Source organism: Eleutherodactylus coqui, chromosome 1 (genome assembly GCF_035609145.1).
Source record: "Eleutherodactylus coqui strain aEleCoq1 chromosome 1, aEleCoq1.hap1, whole genome shotgun sequence".
NCBI classification, from domain to species: Eukaryota; Metazoa; Chordata; class Amphibia; order Anura; family Eleutherodactylidae; genus Eleutherodactylus; species Eleutherodactylus coqui.
Genome location: NC_089837.1, coordinates 447288985 through 447313632, shown reverse-complemented (window position 1 = coordinate 447313632; position 24648 = coordinate 447288985). Strand labels below are relative to the sequence as shown.

Here is a 24648-nt window from a genome sequence, read left to right as displayed (position 1 = left end):
ATATGAAGGCCAAGCACCCCACAAGGTGGGACGAAGGCCGTTCACCGCCTCCGGTTTGCACCGCTGCCTCTCCCCCTGTGCCCCAACCTGCCACTGAGATCCAACCCCGCTCTGAGGACACAGGCACTACCGTCTCCTGGCCTGCACCCACACCCTCACCTCCGCTGTCCTCGGCCCAATCCAGCAATGTCTCGCACCGCACCGTCCAGCCGTCGCTAGCGCAAGTGTTTGAGCGCAAGTACGCCGCCACGCACCCGCACGCTGAAGAGTTAACCGTCCACATAGCCAAATTTATCAGCCTTGAGATGCTGCCGTATAGGGTGGTGGAAACGGAGTCATTCAAAAGTATGATGGCGGCGGCGGCCCCGCGCTACTCAGTTCCCAGTCGCCACTACTTTTCCCGATGTGCCGTCCCAGCCCTGCACGACCACGTCTCCCGCAACATTGTACGCGCCCTCACCAACGCGGTTACTGCCAAGGTCCACTTAACAACGGACACGTGGACAAGCACAGGCGGGCAGGGCCACTACATCTCCCTGACGGCACATTGGGTGAATTTAGTGGAGGCTGGGACAGAGTCAGAGCCTGGGACCGCTCACGTCCTACCCACCCCCAGAATTGCGGGCCCCAGCTCGGTGGTGGTATCTGCGGCGGTGTATGCTTCCTCCACTAAACCACTCTCCTCCTCCTCCTCCTCCAAACGCAACCTCTGTCTCGCAATCAAGATGTGTCAGCAGCAGCAGCGCGTCGCCAGCAGTCGGTGTCGCGTGTCGTGGCAGCACAGCGGTGGGCAAGCGTCAGCAGGCCGTGCTGAAACTACTCAGCTTAGGAGATAGGAGACACACGGCCCACGAACTGCTGCAGGGTCTGACAGAGCAGACCGACCGGTGGCTTGCGCCGCTGAGCCTCCAACCGGGCATGGTCGTGTGTGACAACGGCCGTAACCTGGTGGCGGCTCTGCAGCTCGGCAGCCTCACGCACGTGCCATGCCTGGCCCACGTCTTTAATTTGGTGGTTCAGCACTTTCTGAAAAGCTACCCACGCTTGTCAGACCTGCTCGGAAAGGTGCGCCGGCTCTGCGCACATTTCCGCAAGTCCCACACGGACGCTGCCACCCTGCGGACCCTGCAACATCGGTTTAATCTGCCAGTGCACCGACTGCTGTGCGACGTGCCCACACGGTGGAACTCTACGCTCCACATGTTGGCCAGGCTCTATGAGCAGCGTAGAGCTATAGTGGAATACCAACTCCAACATGGGCGGCGCAGTGGGAGGCAGCCTCCTCAATTCTTTTCAGAAGAGTGGGCCTGGTTGGCAGACATCTGCCAGGTCCTTCGAAACTTTGAGCAGTCTACCCAGGTGGTGAGCGGCGATGCTGCAATCATTAGCGTCACCATTCCTCTGCTATGCATCTTGAGAAGTTCCCTGCAAAGCATAAAGGCAGACGCTTTGCGCTCGTAAACAGAGCCGGGGGAAGACAGTATGTCGCTGGATAGTCAGAGCACCCTCCTGTCTATATCTCAGCGGGTTCAGGAGGAGGAGGAGGAGCATGAGGAGGATGAGGAGGAGGGGGAAGAGACAGCTTGGCCCACTGCTGACGGTACCCATGCTGCTTGCCTGTCATCCTTTCAGCGTGTATGGCCGGAGGAGGAGGAGGAGGAGGAGGAGGATCCTGAAAGTGATCTTCCTAGTGAAGACAGCCATGTGTTGCGTACAGGTACCCTGGCACACATGGCTGACTTCATGTTAGGATGCCTTTCGCGTGACCCTCGCGTTGCACGCATTCTGGCCACTACGGATTACTGGGTGTACACACTGCTCGACCCACGGTATAAGGAGAACCTTTCCACTCATTCCCGAAGAGGAAAGGGGTTCGAGAGTGTTGCTATACCACAGGACCCTGGCGGACAAGCTGATGGTAAAATTCCCATCCGACAGCGCTAGTGGCAGAAGGCGCACTTCCGAGGGCCAGGTAGCAGGGGAGGTGCGGAGATCGAGCAACATGTACAGCACAGGCAATACAACAGTCTTTAAGGCCCTGGACAGCTTTCTGGCTCCCCAGCAAGACTGTGTCACCGCTCCCCAGTCAAGGCTGAGTCGGCGGGAGCACTGTAAAAGGATGGTGAGGGAGTACGTAGCCGATCGCACGACCGTCCTCCCTGACGCCTCTGCCACCTACAACTACTGGGTGTCGAAGCTGGACACGTGGCCTGAACTCGCGCTGTATGCCCTGGAGGTGCTTGCTTGTCCTGCGGCTAGCGTCCTGTCAGAGAGGGTGTTTAGTGCGGCTGGGGGAATCATCACAGATAAGCGTACCCGCCTGTCAACCGACAGTGCCGACAGGCTTACACTCATCAAGATGAACAAAGCTTGGATTTCCCCAGACTTCTCTTCTCCACCAGCGGACAGCAGCGATACCTAAGCAATACGTAGGCTGCACCCGCGGATGGAAGCATCGTTCTCTCTCACCATCCAAAACGGGGACATTTCTGCTTCATCAATCTGTGTATAATATTCCTCCTCCTCCTCCTCCTCCTGCTCCTCCTCCTGAAACCTCACGTAATGACGCCGAACGGGCAATTTTTCTTAGGGCCACAAGGCTCACTCATATAATTTTTCTTAAAAATTTTTATACATTTCAATGCTCTTAAAAGCGTTGAAACTTTAACTTAAACCAATTTTTCGTTAAACTGGGCTGCCTCCAGGCCTAGTTACCACTTAAGCCACATTAACCAAAGCGATTAATGGGTTTCACCTGCCCTCTTGGTTGGCCATGGCCAATTTTTCTGATGTACATTAGTACTGTTCATACAGCAATTTTTGTGGGCCCTCGTCTACAGTGTAATCAAGTTAATTTTTAGCCCACCTGCATTACAGCTGACGTTACATCCGCTGTGTTGGGCAATGCAATGGGATATTTTTATGTACCGCCGGTGGCTTCCTGGCACCCACCCATGCTGTGGGTCCACAGAGAATTATAAATGCATCTGTTTCCACTTCTAAAGAACCCCAGTCTGACTGGGGCATGCAGTGTGGGCCGAAGCCCACCTGCATTAAGCACGACATTACTACCTCAGCTGTGTTGGGCAATGCAATGGGATATTTTTATGTACCGCCGGTGGGTTCCAGGGAGCCACCCATGCTGTGGGTCCACAGGGAATTATAAATGCATCTGTTTCCACTTCTAAAGAACCCCAGTCTGACTGGGGCATGCAGTGTGGGCCGAAGCCCACCTGCATTAAGCACGACATTACTACCTCAGCTGTGTTGGGCAATGCAATGGGATATTTTTATGTACCGCCGGTGGGTTCCAGGGAGCCACCCATGCTGTCGGTCCACAGGGACTTCACAATAGGGAGTTGTACCTGCCTGTGTCTATGAATTAAAAACCGCGGTCTGACTGGGGCATGCAGACACCTTGACAGAATGAATAGTGTGTGGCACATAGGTTCCCCATTGCTATGCCCACGTGTGCAGCTCCTGATGGCGGTGGCACAGGATTATATTTCTCATTGCTTCTGTACAGCATTGTGGGCTATCGCCCCGCCCCTTTTAAAGAGGGTCGCTGCCTAGCCGTGCCAACCCTCTGCAGTGTGTGCCTGCGGTTCCTCGTCATGGCAGACGCACTTATAAATAGACATGAGGGTGGTGTGGCATGAGGGCAGCTGAAGGCTGCGCAGGGACACTTTTGTGTGCGCTGTGGACACTGGGTCGTGCGGGGGGGTTGGGCAGCATGTAACCCAGGAGAAGTGGCAGCGGAGTGTCATGCAGGCAGTGATTGTGCTTTGTTGGAGGTAGTGTGGTGCTTAGCTAAGGTATCCATTGCTAATGAGGGCTTTTCAGAAGTAAAAGTTGTTGGGAAGGGGGGGGGGGCCCACTCTTGCCAGTATTGTGGCTTAATAGTGGGACCTGTGAACTTGAGATGCAGCCCAACATGTAGCCCCTCGCCTGCCCTATCCGTTGCTGTGTCGTCCCCATCACTTTCTTGAATTGCCCAGATTTTCACACATGAAAACCTTAGCGAGCATCGGCGAAATACAAAAATGCTCGGGTCGCCCATTGACTTCAATGGGGTTCGCTATTCGAAACGAACCCTCGAGCATCGCGATAATTTCGTCCCGAGTAACGAGCACCCGAGCATTTTGGTGCTCGCTCATCTCTACAAGTTATACATCTGATGGTTTTCTCACTGTAAGGCCTCCTTCCCACGAACGGATTTCCGCCGCGTAATTCGCGGCGAAAATCCACTGCGTTGCCCGCAGCTATTAGGTTCTATTGAACCTAATAGCACAATGCTCACGATGCGTAATTCCACCGCGGAATTACGCACCGCGATTTCTCCCGTCCTCACCCGCAGCATGCTCTATTTTCTGCGGGTGAGGACGGGCTGTACGCACTGACGGCTTCCATTGCAGTCAATGGAAGCCGTCCGTTCACGCTATCTCCCGCTGTAACCAGCGGGAGATAGCGTGAAAAAACGCTTTCCCGCCCACCGCCGCGCGTCTAATGACGCCAAATGACGCGGCCGGCCGCGTCACGTGACACGGCCGGCTGTGCACGTGACACGGCTGGTGACGCCGCGGCGGTGGGCGGTGACGCGGCGGCGGTGGGCGGGGAAGCGATTTCACGCTATCTCCCGCAGGTAAGTATAGGGGCTCTGGGGGGCGCCGTGACGGGCTTCGCAGCGGAATATTACGCGGCGGAGCCCGTCACGCTCGTGGGAAGGAGGCCTTACTCTTGCTTTTTTATCTTAAATCTTAATATGTAAACATAATTTGGATTCTCAGTACAATACTTTGGACCTACAGTTATGTTCCGTAGTAGTTTGGCACCTCCACGTTTCGGTCCTAGAATACGTTACATGGCCAAAAAATGGTACGAAGAAGCTCCTCAACTAAAGTGAAGGAACTCAACAGTCCTTTTAAAAGAAGTCTGCTGTGGTGCTTTGCAAACAAAAATCCCCTATACATTATCTTTTTATTTGCATAGCGCCAACTTATTCCGCAGCGCTTTTATGAAATTTTTATTCATTACCCCCCCAGCAAGCTAGGTGCTCATTTTACCAACCTTAAATAGATGGATACTCATTTTACTGACCCCAGCTTGCTGAGTCAACTTTGAGACGGCTACCTCAACCTTGCGGGATTGAACTTTCAACCTTCAGGTCGTGAACTTCAGAGCTTAGGACTGCATTTCTGCTGCCTTAACATTCTGCGCCATACGAGGCCAACTTCTTCATGCTTACCCTATAATGTATACATTAAGGCCCTCAAGGGTGATACCTGAGACTTGTGTGCAAGATGAATTATATTTATTTCCAATTTTTAGCGCTTATTTTCCAAGTAAGCATCAATGCCATTACCTTCAAGGTTTTCTATTAAAAATAAATGCTGGCCTGCTAGGTTTATTAATAATAGGAGGGGATTTTAATTCTATCTGCAACTCAGATTTAGATTCTATGTCCCAGTCTAGGGCTTCTATAATTTCCCCTATCCTACTAGATGAGGGACTCTATGATGTGTGGAAATGCCAACATAGGAGGTCAAAGGACTTCACTTTTTCTCTGCCCCGCATTCATCCTATTCTAGAACCGACTTTCTCCTAGTTAACAATAATGCACAACTAAAATCCCAATCTATGGGTAGCATCACTTGGTCAGATCACATGCCCGTCTCCCTCCGACTATCTGAAATATTCTCTTCCCCATCCCCTTCCCAATGGAAACTAAATAATTTTATTTGGTCGCATCCTAATTACCAACAATGTTTACAATCAAATAGCTCAGTATTTCTCAGTTAACTCTGCCTCAGTACCTGACCCGAATGGAATAGAATGCCCATAAGGCATTTATGCGGGGGTCTACTCATTAAAGCTTGTTCCCATGCTAAAAAGAAAGGAGAAGAAGATCTCAGACTTAAACAAAAAAAATAGCATCATTGGATTATCACAACAAATCGTCCCCTTTTCCAGCTACTTCAATACTGTCAGATTAGAACTTCAAATCTCTACTATTATCACAGTTAGGAAGATAAACTCCTTACGCGCTCTTTATAAGGATCTTGTAGTCCAGATGAGTGAACTGTCATAACCCGGCAGTTTGTAACATAGTGAATTTAATATAATACACGAAAAAGTATAGTAAAATTTGCAACGCGTTTCGGCGTTCTAATAAACGCCTTTTTCAAGCATAACACACAAATGACAATACCATTCTTTTATAGCATTGCTTACCTTACAGAGCTCGAGGTCCAAAGTTCATGGCGTGGGATGCCGGTCGAACCCACGCTGACGTAATCATCAAGCATGGGGAGACCTGGTATAGAGATTTAATCCAATACGCATGTGTACGCTGATAGCGTATCAACGTTCAAAGATACGTCATCTTCGTATCCCCATCCACGCGCATGAGGTTCGGATCTCGATCGCGAAGAGAAGAAGAAAGCTCAAGAGCTCCGCTCATTTATCAAATCAGAATAATATTTTGAGCTTAATGCTTTCTATAAAGAATATAAAATATAAAGCAATGCAAAAGTCATTACAAAAGTTTATATCCTAATAATTTGCATATTTTTATCATCTATTTTAGATAGTCGAGTTCATTGTAGGATAAAAAGTAGCTTTTAGGAATTAATATGTATAAAATAATGACTTTTGCATTGCTTTATATTCTTTATAGAAAGCATTAAGCTCAAAATATTATTCTGATTTGATAAATGAGCGGAGCTCTTGAGCTTTTTTCTTCTCTTCGCGATCGAGATCCGAACCTCATGCGGTACCTAAAAGAAATGGGAAACTTCATCTGGTGGGCGGAGGTTACTTGTACAGGCTCCTGTTGTCGGTTTGCCAGCCGACGTTGTTGAAGGTTGTGTTCAGCTCCAGTGATTTTGTTTTTCAACAAGTTGTTCAGCTTTTCACCTAATTTGTGATGGCTGATTCATACAAATAATGTGCAGCTGTGACATTTTGTTGCCTTTTCCACTGCTTAAAGTACTCAAAAAAAAAAAAAAAAAAGAAGAAGGCAGCCACATGGAATGAGTTGGGGCGAATACAGAGGGTGAGGCATGGGTGTTATGCAGTATTTTTAATCAAAAAAATCTTAAACAACATTTCAAGCTGCATATTGGTCGTATCAATTAGCCACTACAAAATAAGGCGAAAAACTGTACGTTTGGGAGAAAAATAAATAAATAAAAGTCACTGAAGCCAAAAGAAAACCTTTCCCAGCAACATGGGTGGTGTACCATCTCAGAAGGGTCCAGACATTCACTTAGCAAAAGAAGCTTGTACTAGTTACACCCCACACACCAGAAGAAGATCCCTATTTCTGTTGGGCACCCACTCCCATATAAATAATACAGCAGGTTAGTGAATAGTGTTAAACAACTAGCAGCAAATTCCCACATAGCATATCTTCTAGATAATCAGGGGAAGAAAATTGCCGACTGCAGACAAATAGTCAAACAATTTCCATATTATTATAATTAGTTACATAAAAAAAAAAATTAGAGAAAAAAAAAAGAGTTGTGTTATAAATAAAACATAACCTTTAATACATTTCTATTGAATTCTAACAATAACCTGTAATCTGTAGATGAAAAAGCAGGGTGACCGCCCTGAAAAGGACGACCTCGCACAGCAACCTAAATCTAAATCACCCTACTTCACTCTAAGGGTAAAAAGGGTATATTATTATGTGGGAAAGATAAAAAAAAAAAAAAGAAAAGGAATAAAAATCTGATGCAACTGATATATATTCTGATATGTTTGACAAGAACTGACTCCAAACTGATAAAGCTATTATCATTTAATGACATATGTAGGATACTATGAAAGACTCAAGAACTATTATACTATTAAATTGCACATTTCGCATGTCATCCTTTTATGACTCACTAGGGACCAAAAGGCAAAAATACCATGTCAAGGTTATAGCTGTACCACTCCCGATAGTCAACAATCAGTATATACTCCGTCAAGACCTCCAACTGTTTGTCAAATAACCAGAAAGGATAATATATACATACATACAAGGATCAAATTCTATACAATAGATGTTCACATTTCAAAATATTAGAAAATTCTCATTTCTCAACAAGAATATGTGGCTTGGCTGCTATGTAAATCGCTAATGTGAGCTAGTGTGCAATAAAACCTTTTTAAACAGATATTAATTAATTCTGTCTACCAATATTACAAAGTTGGAACAATGGATTCACAGTTGCTGCTTTGCTTTGGATTGTGTTAGCCAATAGATGACAGCATTTTCTTGTAGGTGCAGACATATCATAGCAACGTGCAGCATTTGTTGTCATGGTATGCCATATCACACCTAATATAACCCAAATATTATTTCGGCAGGTAAAAAGTTAAAATTTACATTTAATTTATAACACAGCACATCTTTTTCTGTTATTTTTGAGCATACTGCGATTGTGAAAAATCAATACAACTGCATGAAGTGGAGAATATCTCCGGTGGTTCTGTGAGATAGTTTGTTCTATAACATTAATGAAGACCCTCACACTTTTCAACCCACCAAGGCTATTAACCCCTTAAGAATGCGGCCCTTTTTTTCCCCCATTTTAGTTTTTTCCCCGCTTTTTAAAAATCATAACTCTTGTTTAACCATAGACATAGATGTCGGAGGGCTTGGTTTGTGCGGGATGAGTTGTATTTTTCAATGATACTATATAATGCACCATATAATGTACTGAAAAACATTTAAGAAATTCTAAGTGTAGTGCAATGGGAAAAAAAGAAACTTCTGCCATCTTTGGGTGTGTCTTGTTTCTACAGCATACACACTGCAACAAAAATGACCTGATGACTTTATTCTTTGGGTCAGTACAATTGCTACGATACCAAATTTATATAGTTTTTTTTTTTTGCTATTCTACTTTTTTTCCCAAAGATATTTAATTTTTTAAAATAATTATTTTCTGCCCCCATATTCTGACCGCTATAACTTTTTAATTTTTCCATCAACATAGTTGTGCGAGGGCTCATTTTTTTGTAGGACGTCCTGAAGCTTCTATTGGTACTATTTAGGAGTAAATATGACGTTTTGAACGCTTTTTATTACATTTTTTTCTTGGAGACAGGGTGACCAAAAAAAAAAAAAAGCGCAATTCTGGTGTTTTTATTTTTTCGGATGGTGTTCACCATGCGGGGTAAATAATGCATTACCTTGATAGATTGGACTTTTATGGACGACAGCGAAACCAAATGTTTGTTTTATTATTTAGATTCTTTTATTGTAATTATAGCAAAAGTTTTTTTAAAACGTCTATTACTTCTATTACTTTTTTTTTTTTTAAATAATTAATAAAGCTTTTTTAAACTAATTTTTGCAGCTTTTTTTTAGTCTTCAGAGGAGAAAAGATCTTGCAATGCTTTGATCACTCCTGCAGTAGGATGTAATGTCATACCATTACATCAAATCGTGATCTGACAGGCAATGAAACCACACCACAGGCATAGCTTAATAGGCAATCTACAATGGCAGCCCTGGGGCCTTTTAGAAAAGCCGCCGGCAGCCACGGCAACCCACAATCTTATGTGGGGGGGAGGGGCAGTGCGGGACCCCTCCACATCTATTGGGGCACTTAGATGCTGCTGTCAGAATTGATGGCGACATTTAAACTGCTCCGATCGGCGATGATGCTAACCGGAGCGGTTGCGGGTAGGTGTCAGACAGCAGATACCTGCATTGTATGGGGCGGGATCAACCCCCCATCTTCTCCATACAAACCCTGAACCTGCAAGACATAACCGTACGTCCTGTAGCATTAAGGGGTTAGTAGTTTCTTAAACTCAGTGTCCTTACCCAGCATCTTAGATCTTGACCCTCAAACTACATACTGTTTCAGCTCCCTTTACTGGATCTAAGATTCTTAGGGTGATCTCCACTCTTGAACGTTATCAATGAAGCCATCAGGCCCAGGAGCTTTATAACCACCATAAAAATTTTGCTTCAATTCTAGCTCAACAACTGCTTTCTGTCTTTAATGGCGGAGCCTTGGAGGGAAGCTCTGTCAGGTTGCATGGGGGCCATCTGTGGACAGCCATTTTCAGGTCTCTCCAGAGATGTTCAATTGGATTGAAGTCAGGGCTCTGGCTGAGCAACTCAAGGACATTCACAAAGTTTTCCCTAAGCCACTCCTGTGTTGTCTTGGCTGTGTGCTTAGGGTCATTGTTTTGTTGCAAGTTGCACCTTCTGCCCAATCTGAGGTCCCTTGTGCTCTGCATCAGATTTTCATTAAGAATATTTCTGCATCTCCATTCTGCTTTCCTTTAACTCTGTCCAGTCTCCCTGTACCAGCTGCTGAAAAACACCCCGACAGCATGATGCTGTCACCACCATGCTTCACTGTAGGGATGGTGTTGGGCAGGTGATGATGCTTAGAATTGAAGTCAAAAAGATAAATCTTGGTTTCATCAGTCCTGAGAATTTTGTTTCTCGCAGTCTAAGGCCAGCTGCACATGAGCCCAGTGCAGCAGGCATCAGCGCGTACCTGTCTTTCTGAAATCTTTTCTGTACTGCGCATGTCCGACGGCTCGTCATGTGAAACATCCGCAGTCCAGTTTTTGTTTTGTCTAAAGCTCCGCTTTTCCCGCAAATGTCATTGCGGAAGGCCTGCTGATCGAATGGCTTCCATTGACTTCAATGGAAGCAGTCCGCGTAGAATCCACTCAAAAATAGAACATGCTGTGATTTTTCGTCCCTGAGCAGAAAAATCGCAATTGATTTCCACTTGTGTAGCGATTTTCAATAGTATGTTATGTGTAGTATTTGCTGCGGAATCCAGAGGTGGACGCCCGCTCCGAATTTCGCAATGCAAATTTGCTCATTTGCAGGCAGCCTAAGAGTCCTGTAGGACCTTTAAGGAGGAGAGACAATGAAGCAGAGATTGGTGGAGTGCCGCAATGATGATTGACCTTCTGTAAGTTTCTCCCATCTGCACACAGGATCTTTGGAGCTCAGACAGAATGACCATAGGGGTTCTTGGTCACCTCTCTTACCAAGACCCTTCTCCCCAATTACTTAGTTTGGTGGAGTGGCCAGCTCTAGGAAGAGTCCTGGTTGTTCCAAACTACTTCCATTTAAGAATTATGGAGGCCACTGGGCTATTGGGAACTTTCAGTGCAGCAGAATTTTTTTGTAGCCTTCTTCAGATCTGTGCCTCCACACACTGTCTATGAGCCCTACAGGCAGTTCTTTTCTCCTCATGGCTTGGTTGTAGCTCTGATTTGCATTGTGAGCTGTGAGGTCTTATATAGACAAGGGTGCAGTTTGGACAGCATGTTCAAGCTGACAGATTCCCTTTAAATATGGGTATAAAACTATATGCAAAAAAAGTAAGACTTTTTCAAACAATCTCATAATTAATTAAATCGGAAAAGATGGATTTTATTGTAGGTCGCCAGACATCTGATGATACACGCACATTTATAAAATGTTTTCCAATGATATGAAGTCTTTTGAGCGCCTTCTCTCCTCCTAATTCTGGATGCGGAGAAAGCGTTGGATAGCCCCAATGAACTACATATCATTATTACTGGATAGATTCAATTTTCAAGATTCTATCAAATTTGCTATATTAGCCTTATATTCCAACCCTCCTGCTAGAGCACGTATGTCTGGCTTTTTGTAGGAATCTTTTCATATCAGCAATAGAACACTAGGCTACCCCCTATCTCCTATCATAATTGCCCTAGTTATGGAACCATTGGCAGAGTCAATATGTTCCAACCCCAACATTAAAAGGTATGAGTGATTACATCAGTCTATAAACTTGGACTCTATGTAGACAATGTTCTACACTCCATTTCAGATCCTCTCAATACCCTCTAAAATACTATCTTTTCTTTCAGTCAAGTTTCATTTTATAAAATAAGCTCCCAGATTCCTAATCTAGGTATTGATCCTATTACTAAAGTATCTAACCTTTCACATTTCCCCTATAGTTGGCAAGTTAAAGAGATGCCTAAATAGGTTATAACTAGAGATGAGCGAGCATACTCGCTAAGGGCAATTGCTCGATTGAGCATTGCCCTTAGCAAGTACCTGCCTGCTCGGGAGCAAAAATTCGGCTGCCGGCGGCGGGCGGGGGAGAGCGGGGAGATCTCCATCTCCCCCCTGCTCCCCCCTGCTCATGGCCGCAATTCACCTGTCACCCGCGCCAGCAGCCGAACCTTTTCTTCCGAGCGGGGAGATACTCGCTAAGGACAATGCTCGATCTCTAGTTATAACGTTTACTCGCTCCTCTTCAGTATCCTTTCATAAAAATTACTTTCCGCTTTTTCTAGGAAATCTCGGATACTGGAGAAATTCTGTAAAGTGATGTTATCTTGCGCTGGTAAAATAGTTTTAAAAATGATGGTTCTTTCTATAATTCTATATAGCGTACATTACATAATGTAGTTAATTCCAGTGCCAAGGCACAGAATCCAGTTTTCTACCATGTCCAGGCCTTTTCGTTGATGTTAAAAAATATTATCACATTACAGTTTTAAATTTTGGTGGCCAAGTCACCTTGATCTTCAAATGGACAGCTATTAAGGAAGAGGCCTCTATATCCCCATATCTCATTTCTTCACCCAAATGGTACAAAATCACATATTCCTCACATATGGCTACTCACTCTAGATGCCTCAATGAAATCCTGGTGATATTTAATAACTCATAACTAGAGATGAGCGAACGTACTCGTCCGAGCTTGATATTCGTGCGAATATCAGGGTGTTCGGGATGCTCGTTACTCGTAACGAGTACCACGCGGTGTTCCGGTTACTTTCAGTTTCCTCTCTGAGACGTTAGCGCGCTTTTCTGGCCAATTGAAAGACAGGGAAGGCATTACAACTTCCCCCTGTGACGTTCAAGCCCTATACCACCCCCCTGCTGTGAATGGCTGGGGCGATCAGATGTCACCCGAGTATAAAAATCGGCCCCTCCCGCGGCTCGGCTCAGATGCCTTGTGAGTTAGCTGAGGGACAGTGGTATCATGCTGGAGCTGCTGTAGGGAGAGCGTTAGGAGTTACTGTAGGCTTCAAGAACCCCAAAGGTCCTTCTCAGGGCCACATCTAATAGTGTGCAGTACTGTGTTAGCACTGTAATTTTTTTTTTTTTTTTCAAAATTGGATCTGCAGAGCATTGCGCCCTGCAATAGGGACAGAAGTGGTGGTTAGGCAGGGAGAGTGTTAGCAGTGAGTGTAGGCTTCAAGAACCCCAACGGTCCTTTCTAGGGCCACATCTATCCGTGTGCAGTACTGTCCAGGCTGCTGTTAGCAGTGTTGCATTTTTTTTTTTTTTCTCAAAACCGGCTGTGCAGACCATTGCACCCGGCATTAATACTACAGGGATAGAATTGTGTAGGCAGGGCCAGAAGACATACATTATTCATTGAATAGACGCAGTGTGGCTTGTCCTTTGAAAAACAAGGGAAAAAATTCTATTTCGCCTGCCTCTGACAGTCCTCAGGGCTCTGGGTACGTGTGTGCTGCGTGCAGAACGTTAAAAATAATCAGACGCAGCCAGCTACGTTTTACTGCAGGCTTGCGCCAATTTTTTTCCTGCATGGGAAATCCCTGATCTACTGTAGCGAATAACTTTGCATCACTGCAGTTCTCTGACACATTTGCAGGGCCACAACACAGTTATTAAACTTAGTAGTATTCATTGAATACACGCAGTGTGGCTTGTCCTTTTGAAAAACAAGGGAAAAAATTCTATTTTGGCTGCAGGCTTGCGCCAATTTTTTTCCTGCATGGGAAATCCCTGATCTACTGCAGCGAATAACTTTGCATCACTGCAGTTCTCTGACACATTTGCAGGGCCACAACACAGTTATTAAACTTAGTAGTATTCATTGAATACACGCAGTGTGGCTTGTCCTTTTGAAAAACAAGGGAAAAAATTCTATTTCGCCTGCCTCTGACAGTCCTCAGGGCTCTGGGTACGTGTGTGCTGCGTGCAGAACGTTAAAAAAAAATCAGACGCAGCCAGCTACGTTTTACTGCAGGCTTGCGCCACTTTCTTTCCTGCCTGGGAAATCAAATCACTGGTAATAGACCATGCTGAGGGGTAGGGGTAGGCCTATAGGACGTGGACGCGGGCGAGGACGCGGAGGCCCAAGTCAGGCTGTGGGTACAGGCCGAGCCAGTGCGGTGTCCAGGGGTAGAGGCAGGGCCAGACCGAATAATCCACCAACTGTTTCCCAAAGCGCCCCCTCGCGCCATGCCACCCTGCACAGGTCAAGGTGCTCTACGGTGTGGCAGTTTTTCACAGAGACGCCTGACGACCGACGAACAGTGATGTGCAACCTTTGTCGCGCCAAGATCAGCTGGGGAGGCACCACCAACAGCATGCGCAGGCATATGATGGCCAAGCACCCCACAAGGTGGGACGATGCCCGTTCACCGCCTCCGGTTTGCACCACTGCCTCTCCCCCTGTGCCCCAACCTGCCACTGAGATCCAACCCCCCTCTGAGGACACAGGCACTACCGTCTCCTGGCCTGCACCCACACCCTCACCCTCACCTCCGCTGTCCTCGGCCCCATCCAGCAATGTCTCTCAGCGTAGCGTCCAGACGTCGCTAGAGCCACAGTTTGAGCGCAAGCGCAAGTACGACGCCACGCACCCGCACGCTCAAGCGTTAAACGTGCACATTGCAAAGTTGATCAGCCTAGAGATGCTGCCGTATAGGCTTGTGGAAACGGAGGCTTTCAAAAGCATGATGGCGGCGGCTGCCCCGCGCTACTCGGTTCCCAGTCGCCACTACTTTTCCCGATGTGCCGTCCCAGGCCTGCACGACCACGTCTCCCGCAACATTGTACGCGCCCTCACCAACGCGGTTACTGGCAAGGTCCACTTAACAACAGACACGTGGACAAGCCCAGGCGGGCAGGGCCACTATATCTCCCTGACGGCACATTGGGTGAATTTAGTGGAGGCTGGGACAGAGTCAGAGCCTGGGACCGCTCACGTCCTACCCACCCCCAGAATTGCGGGCCACAGCTCGGTGGTGGTATCTGCGGCGGTGTATGCTTCCTCCACTAAAGCACCTTCCTCCTCCTCCTCCTCCAACGCAACCTCTGTCTCGCAATCAAGATGTGTCAGCAGCACGTCGCCAGCAGTCGGTGTCATGCGGCGTGGCAGCACAGCGGTGGGCAAGCGTCAGCAGGCCGTGCTGAAACTACTCAGCTTAGGAGAGAAGAGGCACACGGCCCACAAACTGCTGCAGGGTCTGACAGAGCAGACCGACCACTGGCTTGCGCCGCTGAGCCTCCAACCGGGCATGGTCGTGTGTGACAACGGCCGTAAGCTGGTGGCGGCTCTGCAGCTCGGCAGCCTCACGCACGTGCCATGCCTGGCCCATGTCTTTAATTTGGTGGTTCAGCGCTTTCTGAAAAGCTACCCCCACTTGTCATACCTGCTCGGAAAGGTGCGCCAGCTCTGCGCACATTTCCGCAAATCCCACACGCACGCTGCCACCCTGCGGACACTGCAACATAGGTTTAATCTGCCAGTGCACCGACTGCTGTGCGACGTGCCCACACAGTGGAACTCTACGCTCCACATGTTGGCCAGACTCTATGAGCAGCGTAGAGCTCTAGTGGAATACCAACTCCAACTTGCGCGGCGCAGTGGGAGTCAGCCTCCTCAATTATTTACAGAAGAGTGGCCCTGGTTGGCAGCCATCTTCCAGGTCCTTGGAAAATTTGAGGAGTCTACCCAGGTGGTGAGCGGCGATGCTGCAAGCATTAGCGTCACCATTCCTCTGCTATGCATCTTGAGAAGTTCCCTGCAAAGCATAAAGGCAGACGCTTTGCGCTCGGAAACAGAGCAGGGGGAAGACAGTATGTCGCTGGATAGTCAGAGCACCCTCCTGTCTATATCTCAGCGCGGTGAGGAGGAGGAGGAGGAGGAGGGGGAAGAGACATCTTGGCCCACTGCTGACGGTACCCATGCTGCTTGCCTGTCATCCTTTCAGCGTGTATGGCCTGAGGAGGAGGAAGAGGAGGAGGAGGAGGATCCTGAAAGTGATCTTCCTAGTGAAGACAGCCATGTGTTGCGTACAGGTACCCTGGCACACATGGCTGACTTCATGTTAGGATGCCTTTCTCGTGACCCTCGCGTTACACGCATTCTGGCCACTACGGATTACTGGGTGTACACACTGCTCGACCCACGGTATAAGGAGAGCCTTTGCACTCTCATTCCCGAAGAGGAAAGGGGTTCGAGAATGATGCTATACCACAGGGCGCTGGTGGACAAACTGATGGTAAACTTCCCATCCGACAGCGCTAGTGGCAGAAGGCGCAGTTCCGAGGGCCAGGTAGCAGGGGAGGCGCAGAGATCAGGCAGCATGTACAGCGCAGGCAGGGGAACATTCTCCAAGGCCTTTGCCAGCTTTATGGCTCCCCAGCAAGACTGTGTCACCGCTCCCCAGTCAAGGCTGAGTCGGCGGGAGCACTGTAAAAGGATGGTGAGGGAGTACGTAGCCGATCGCACGACCGTCCTCCGTGACGCCTCTGCCACCTACAACTACTGGGTGTCGAAGCTGGACACGCGGCCTGAACTCGCGCTGTATGCCCTGGAGGTGCTTGCTTGTCCTGCGGCTAGCGTCTTGTCAGAGAGTGTGTTTAGTGTGGCTGGGGGAATCATCACGGATAAGCGTACCCACCTGTCAACCGACAGTGCCGACAGGCTTACACTCATCAAGATGAACAAAGCCTGGATTTCCCCAGACTTCTCTTCTCCACCAGCGGACAGCAGCGATACCTAAGCAATACGTAGGCTGCACCCGCGGATGGAAGCATCGTTCTCTCTCACCATCCAAAACGGGGACATTTCTGCTTCATCAATCTGTGTATAATATTCCTCCTCCTCCTCCTGCTCCTCCTCCTGAAACCTCACGTAATCACGCCGAACGGGCAATTTTTCTTAGGGCCACAAGGCTCACTCATATAATTTTTCGAAACAATTTTTATACGTTTCAATGCTCTTAAAAGCGTTGAAACTTTAACTTGAACCAATTTTTCGTTAAACTGGGCTGCCTCCAGGCCTAGTTACCACTTAAGCCACATTAACCAAAGCGATTAATGGGTTTCACCTGCCCTCTTGGTTGGCCATGGCCAATTTTTCTGATGTACATTAGTACTGTTGATACAGCAATTTTTGTGGGCCCTCGCCTACAGTGTAATCAAATGAATTTTTAGCCCACCTGCATTACAGCTGACGTTACATCCGCTGTGTTGGGCAATGCAATGGGATATATTTATGTACCGCCGGTGGCTTCCTGGCACCCACCCATGCTGTGGGTCCACAGGGAATTATAAATGCATCTGTTTCCACTTCTAAAGAACCCCAGTCTGACTGGGGCATGCAGTGTTGGCCGAAGCCCACCTGCATTAAGCACGACATTACTACCTCAGCTGTGTTGGGCAATGCAATGGGATATTTCTATGTACCGCCGGTGGCTTCCTGGCACCCACCCATGCTGTGGGTCCACAGGGAATTATAAATGCATCTGTTTCCACTTGTAAAGAACCACAGTCAGACTGGGGCATGCAGTGTGGGCCGAAGCCCACCTGCATTAAGCACGACATTACTACCTCAGCTGTGTTGGGCAATGCAATGGGATATTTTTGTGTATCGCCGGTGGGTTCCAGGGAGCCATCCATGCTGTCGGTCGACAGGGACTTCACAATAGGGAGTTGTACCTGCCTGTGTCTATGAATTAAAAAGCCCGGTCTGACTGGGGCATGCAGAGACACCTTGACAGAATGAATAGTGTGTGGCACATAGGTTCCCCATTGCTATGCCCACATGTGCAGCTCCTGATGGCGGTGGCACAGGATTCTATTTCTCATTGCTTCTGTACAGCATTGTGGGCTATCGCCCCGCCCCTTTTAAAGAGGGTCGCTGCCTAGCCGTGCCAACCCTCTGCAGTGTGTGCCTGCGGTTCCTCGTCATGGCAGACGCACTTCTAAATAGACATGAGGGTGGTGTGGCATGAGGGCAGCTGAAGGCTGCGCAGGGACACTTTGGTGTGCGCTGTGGGGGGGAGGGGGGGCGGTTGGGCAGCATGTAACCCAGGAGAAGTGGCAGTGGAGTGTCATGCAGGCAGTGATTGTGCTTTGTTGGAGGTAGTGTGGTGCTTAGCAAAGGTATGCCATGCTAATGAGGCCTTTTCAGAAGTAAAAGTTTTTGGGAGGGGGGGGGGGCCCACTCTTGCCGCTATTGTGGCTTAATAGTGGGACCTGTGAACTTGAGATGCAGCCCAACATGTAGCCCCTCGCCTGCCCTATCCGTTGCTGTGTCGTTCCCATCACTTTCTTGAATTGCCCAGATTTTCACACAAGGAAACATTAGCGAGCATCGGCGAAATACAAAAATGCTCGGGTCGCCCATTGACTTCAATGGGGTTCGTTACTCGAAACGAACCCTCGAGCATCACGAAAATTTCATCCCGAGTAATGAGCACCCGAGCATTTTGGTGCTCGCTCATCTCTAAAATTAACCCTTGGAGATTAGACCGTTGAGAGCACTACCTCTGTGTGTTCTCCAGACTACTCTACAGGACTTCGATATCTGTAATTGGGAAGATGCTGGTTCTGAACAAATTAAACAGCTTTACGACGACTTCCACGCTGCTAAAATTTTCAAACCTCAATACAAAAATCCGAACAAAGACTTCCACAAATTTGCTCAAATCCATCACATTCTCCCATTCCTGGGACTCAGATTGTCCTTGCAGATTTCACCAGCAGCCTCATTTCTTCAATACAGACTTCACTAAAACCAGAGTTATATTTTTTTATGCTAGTAACATTTGCCCTACTATATTACTAAAACCTAAATACCTTACAAAAAGTGAATCTGACCTAAATTTGGACATACCCATGGAGGTCTGGCACTCAACCATATCATGGGTCAAAAAATGTCTAAAGGTGCCAACAGCTGGGAAGACTGCAAAAAAACAAAAAACTTTCCTTTGCTGGTACAAAATCCCTTTTCAAAATCACTAAAAATAAGAAAAAAAAATTTAAACCTGACTATTCACCACTTTGCTGGAGGGTATGCTACGGTATATCAGAGATTAGTTACATGCATGGTGGAAGTGCCCCCTTATTTACAACTTCTGGAAAGTTACATTTTTTTCTTATCTATGAAGTTACTAAATCTAAAATATTTCCATCCCCAACTCTAGCACCATGTTTTATTGATCTTTCTGACATCTCATCTGCTTTATGATTTGTTACAGTCCCCATGATCCTTACTGCTAGACTTACAGTAGCCAGATTTGGATATCATTGTTTCCAATTTCCCTTCAAGAATTTAATAACCTAACGCAATCTGATTTTACGATGCAAAGAATGCTGGCCTCTTACAACAACAAAATAGACAACTCCAACAAACAGTGAAGCTGCTGGATTCATGCTGCGTTTATACTAAACGATTATCGTTCAAACGAGTGAAACTGAAAGATAATCATTCCGTTCAAACATAGTCAACGACTGAATGATGCATCGTGCATTTCTCGTTCGCTATTCAGTTTCAGCCAGCATTCTTACAAATCAACTTTTTTTTTCTTCCTTTCTTTTTTTAAAAACTTCAGAAAAATTCAGAAATTGATTTGTAAGAATGCTGCCATCCGGTAGGTGGTGCTGCAGAGGTATTGTTCCATCTCTTTCTATGTGCAGGTTGAAAGAGAGATAACACACATCATAAAAAACTGTCACATTCCTGAACTCAGTGGACTGATTAAGTATTTATCTCTCAGCTCAGTTTGTGTGGTGGTTTAAGTTTTGAGTACAAAACCGTCTCAAATGTATGTGCGTGAACATTTGTATTTACAGCAAGAGGGGTGTCTTGAATGATTAGTGCTCGAGGACTGCATGATTCTCAACAAGAATCAAAAAGTCTAAGTAGGCTACCCGAGCACAAATGAGCTAGTGAAAAAAAAGTCACCAGCTCGGTTGCTTGGGCAAACAAGAATCGTGAGATTCTCGGCCAGTGTAAAAGGGGCATCAATTTACACTAGAATTTCTTTTTACATGCCCCTCCTCATCCATAGGTCATTGAGAAGGAAAAAAACAGACAATAAAGAACACCATTTGCATCATATTTTCCTTCATTCATCTCTTTCATAATGTTTAGCTTATATAAAATATATATGTTAACATATTTGTAAACTGTCCTCACTGCGGAGTGCATTAACACCGCAATGTGGAGGACAGGTAACAGAAGACTCTGTTCTTGAAATTGGAAGGGGTCTCAGTGGCAAGACCCCACCAACCCGCAAGTTATCCCTATCTTGTGGATAGGGGATAACTTGATATTCTGGTACAACCATTTTCAGGTGGAATTCTATGTTAGTTTACTCACGTAGAACCTTTAAAAGCGTAATAAAAGATTAAAATTATTAAAAAATTCCAATCAGCCAATCACCAATCAGTGTATCAAGCTGGAAGCATACAGCTCCGTACACTATATTGTGGCCTAGCATGGTATTGCAGGCACAGCTCTACGTCACTTCAGTAAAAACTGTGCCTGCAATACCATGCTTGGCCACTACAAGGGTTAAGGAGCTGTGGCTGACACACTGGTGCAGGAATCGACAGGACCCTGGACAGGGAACCTCACTGATCAACTACTGATAATCTATCCTGAGGATAAGTCATCAATCTTTATAAATAGACAACCTCTTTTACTATGACAGCACTGTGTCGTAGAGGGTTTCCTAGTCTCGTTCCCCTTAGGATGGCTTCACACTGCTATAAGGGCATTTATGCGTGCATTTGCACAATGGACATTGTGTTTTTGCGTGTGTGTGCGCTTTTGCATGCCCTGCGTATTTGCACACGTAAGAAAAAAAACAAAAAAAAAAAAAAACACATACGCAAACATGCTCCAATTGTTTCAATGGGCAATTAAGTTTAATACATGCTATTTTCTGTGCAATACGCACAAGAACAGCACATGCTACATATTTTTTGCGTGCAAACCTAAAGAGTGTGCAAAATACGTTCAAGTGACCGAATCCAATGAAATCAATGGATTTTATTCCCTGCATGTTACAGTACAAATACGCCCGTATGAATGTGCCCTTACAGTAAAAAAAATCCCCATCTTGGATAATAGTTAGAATTTCCTTGAAGATCATGTGAGAAATGAAGTCTATTCCCTACCTTGTCATCTTTAGCTCTTCCTCGGTTTGAAGCCTTTTCATTTTTTGAAATGGGATGCGCTCTGCCAATAGGGCCATGTGGTTGGATTCCTGGAGATTCTTTACGTGAAAGCTTTACATCTCTATTAGGTCTTCTGACTTGGGGAGGAGCCCTGGTAAAACAATAAGGGAAATTATAAGTTCAACTACAATCTATTGGCCGGTAGCAGCTATTCTTTTACTTTTTAACTGGAGGCGGGGGTCTTCAAAACTCTGTTACCATCAATGAAAAAAATTATTTAGCGCAGCGCTCTGATTAATTACGTGAAAACATGACTATATAAATAGGTCTGTATATGTATATATTTTACACACACGTACTATTTTATTTGTGTATTTAAAGCGAAGTTAATACCCAAATCCACTATTGTACCAGGTTTTTTTGAGAATATTAAAAATCTTTTATACACTGAACCACTGGGCCAAATCCTCTTCCTTGAGAACTGTTTCTTTGGGGGGGTGAGGGGGGGTGGGGTCCGAGTGTGAGACCTCCTATATGAGTAAGTGCTCTCATATCAGACATCTAGTTGTACTTTACCCTGTGAGCACCCAGTCACTTTTTCTACCAACTAGTTGCCATAAAGAGATGCTCTGTAGGGGATGACAAGTGCCAAGAAGCCTGCCCGGGGCTCCGGAGAGCAGCAGGATGGACCCAGACGGCACCTGCAAGGCGAGTATTGTTTTTTTTTTCAAGCTTCCTTTGCCGGGTTTTCAGCTGGGCTGTAAACGCAGCCAAAATGCTGGCAAAAACACATGCCAGCGCTGCTGAAACCACAGTAAGCACAGTGGTGAAAAATACTACGCTTCTGCAAACGGCTGTGTGAGGGAGGCTTAATATATCTTCTGAAAGAAGACTCCTTGTACATTGTTTTTTAATAAAATCAGCACAACTGGAAAGGTCAAAAATGTGTTTTTAAGCTGGAAATTTTATAAAATTAACAACCCATGAAATACAAGAAATACACACCTTAAAAAAGAAGTGCACCCCTAAATCCTACACGTTTCCTGAAAGTAGACAAACTGCTGATTGCGGTTGTCCTGACAATCTGTTGATAGCTATACCCACCTTCACATAACTTTGTAATGAACATCAACCAGCTGTATTACAGGCCAAGTTGCAGATTGAGCATCGATTTTCATCTTGTTTAAAACCATGGCCGTAATATAAAAAACAAGACAAAAATCAAGGCTTTAAATCCATAACCTCCTGAGAAACACAGTCGGGAAGGAGTGCAGAAACGAGAGATGCAGGTATATGCTGCTCCCACTTCAAACTTTGGTATCTCATGCCACACTGTGGCTAGAATTACAATCCTGGTCTTACTCTAAAGCCAAGATTTAAAGTTTTTTCTGTAATACAATCTGAGATACTTGGCTACTGAAGTGCCTCTCTGCAAGGATGTAGGAGATATGCTCCAAGCAGGAAAAGGGTTACAGAGGACTTGATAAAGGCATATTTACACACACAATGTTTCAAAATATTAAAAGATCAGCGATCGTTTTGCATAAGGTACTAATAGGCACTAATTGCTATTAGTACTTTATCAGCTTCATTTGCAAATGAGCTTCTGGGAGCTGTTACAGAACTCAGCAGGAGGTCTGAGCTCTGTAATTCGCTGCATTGTTCAGCCAAGGGCTGCTAAGAGAAAACAATGTAAGCTCTAGCTCCCGGTGGAGAATTCAGCACCATGGACAGCAGACACAGAATGCGGTCCTGCTTATCAGCTGTTCTGAAGAACTATGGTTTTCAAGAACAATTGAAAACCGTTGTTCGGCAGAAAACTAAAAGATGGGCACATTTTGACACAACGATTATCACTCAAAAGCCAATTTTGAGAGATTAAAGGAAAGATCATCATAAAGTGAATTAGTATATAAGTCAAGCTTAACGTTAAACAGGTTTAAGAATTTTTAGTGCTTTTTTTTAACTCCTGTCACGATCAGATTTTTTGAACAAGTGATTTATTGAATTTTTAACAGGGGTAAAACAGATACAATACAAAGTACAGTATTTACCTAGTGCAGAGATTATACATTACGCAGTTTAGTCCACACCTCTAGTATAAGCAATCAAGTCAGTTAACAAGAGATTCATAATCTAACAGACTTCAGTCCAGTATATATTAGATGACATTTTTTAAGTCGGGACCTGCATATATGCTGTTTACTACATTATGTGTGTAGATACATTTGCAATAATCTATTCTGTGGGAATCAAATGAATATCCCGTTTTCTGATATATTTTGGGTTGTATTGACCATATTAGTCACTTTGTGCGGTTTGTGGACTAAGAGTGGGTAAAGTTCAACAAAGAAACAACAGGGGAAAGCAACGTAGGGGAAAAAAAGGAAGCTAAATAACATACAAAGAGTTGTTCGGTCAGGGGTACCTATCATTGGAACTGTTCAGCTGCACCATTACATCGTGATAAATACCCAAACAGGTCGACAAAAGAGAGGACTAATATAATATTTTCTTTTGTAGCCATTGGTTGCAGCCTTATGGTGGGAAGATTACAGGGAATATTTGGAGAAGGAGCCATTTTGCCTAGTGGTGCTTAAACCTTCCCAACTGGTCCAATCTATTGGCAATCAAGTGTTCCATTACACAGTTGTGTTGGTCCACTAAGAATATCTCTGTTAATAATGGGGATCTCCATTTTTTAGCTATGGATGATCTGGTCACTATCAGCACATGTGAGACAATAAACAGGTCGGGAAGGAAGGGGGGGGTGCAATTTTCTATGCCCAGTAATAGTAAGGCTACATCAAGATCCCATAGTGGCTTAGGACATTCATATGACCACCATATATGCATCAGTGATCTAATTTGTTTGTGACATCTCCAGCAAATATTGGAGAAATTGTAGTTAAACGATAGGGATTGAAGTACCATCTATACAGATTTTTTCTATTTGTTTCCAGGTGGTTTGTGCAATGTGAAGTTTTAAGGAGGAGTTGAAATGCCAATGACCAATGGTCTTCACTGAAGGATTCCTGGAGGTCTGTTTCCCAATTAATTTGAAAATGAAGGGTAGAAGGAGAAGTTTGTGAGGTTAGTGCTATAAAGGATTTAGTAATGCCTTTAGCCTGAATGCCAGAGTTATATAAAAATGTCTCATATTCAGTGAGTAAGGTTGCGGCCAGGGCAGCAAATGATGAGAGAAAATGTCATAGTTGAAGGTATTTCTAGAATTCTTTATGTGGTAATTGAAATGATTCATGTAGCTGTGTAAAGAAATTCATGGTTAGTCTTTCAAACAAATCCTCAACCTGGCTGATGCCTCTGGTGTGCCATGTATCTACAGTAGGTTTATATCTGGGATTAAAAGTTGGATGACCTCTATGGGAATTTTGATTATTCGAAAAGGGAGAAAGCCAGGTAGGGAGGATACTTTTTTCCAAATGTATATC

The 24648-nt window shown here is 45.6% G+C and overlaps 1 protein-coding gene across 1 annotated transcript in view; it reads right to left on the bottom strand.

Moving 5' to 3' along the window:
- The window catches only part of KATNAL1 (katanin catalytic subunit A1 like 1), a 163868-nt gene that overhangs the window by 98454 nt on the left and 40766 nt on the right, over positions 1–24648 (bottom strand). The window contains exon 4 of the mRNA XM_066583135.1: positions 21197–21347. Within this exon, the coding sequence (XP_066439232.1) occupies positions 21197–21347 (151 nt within the window). The remainder of the gene's footprint in view (positions 1–21196; positions 21348–24648) is intronic.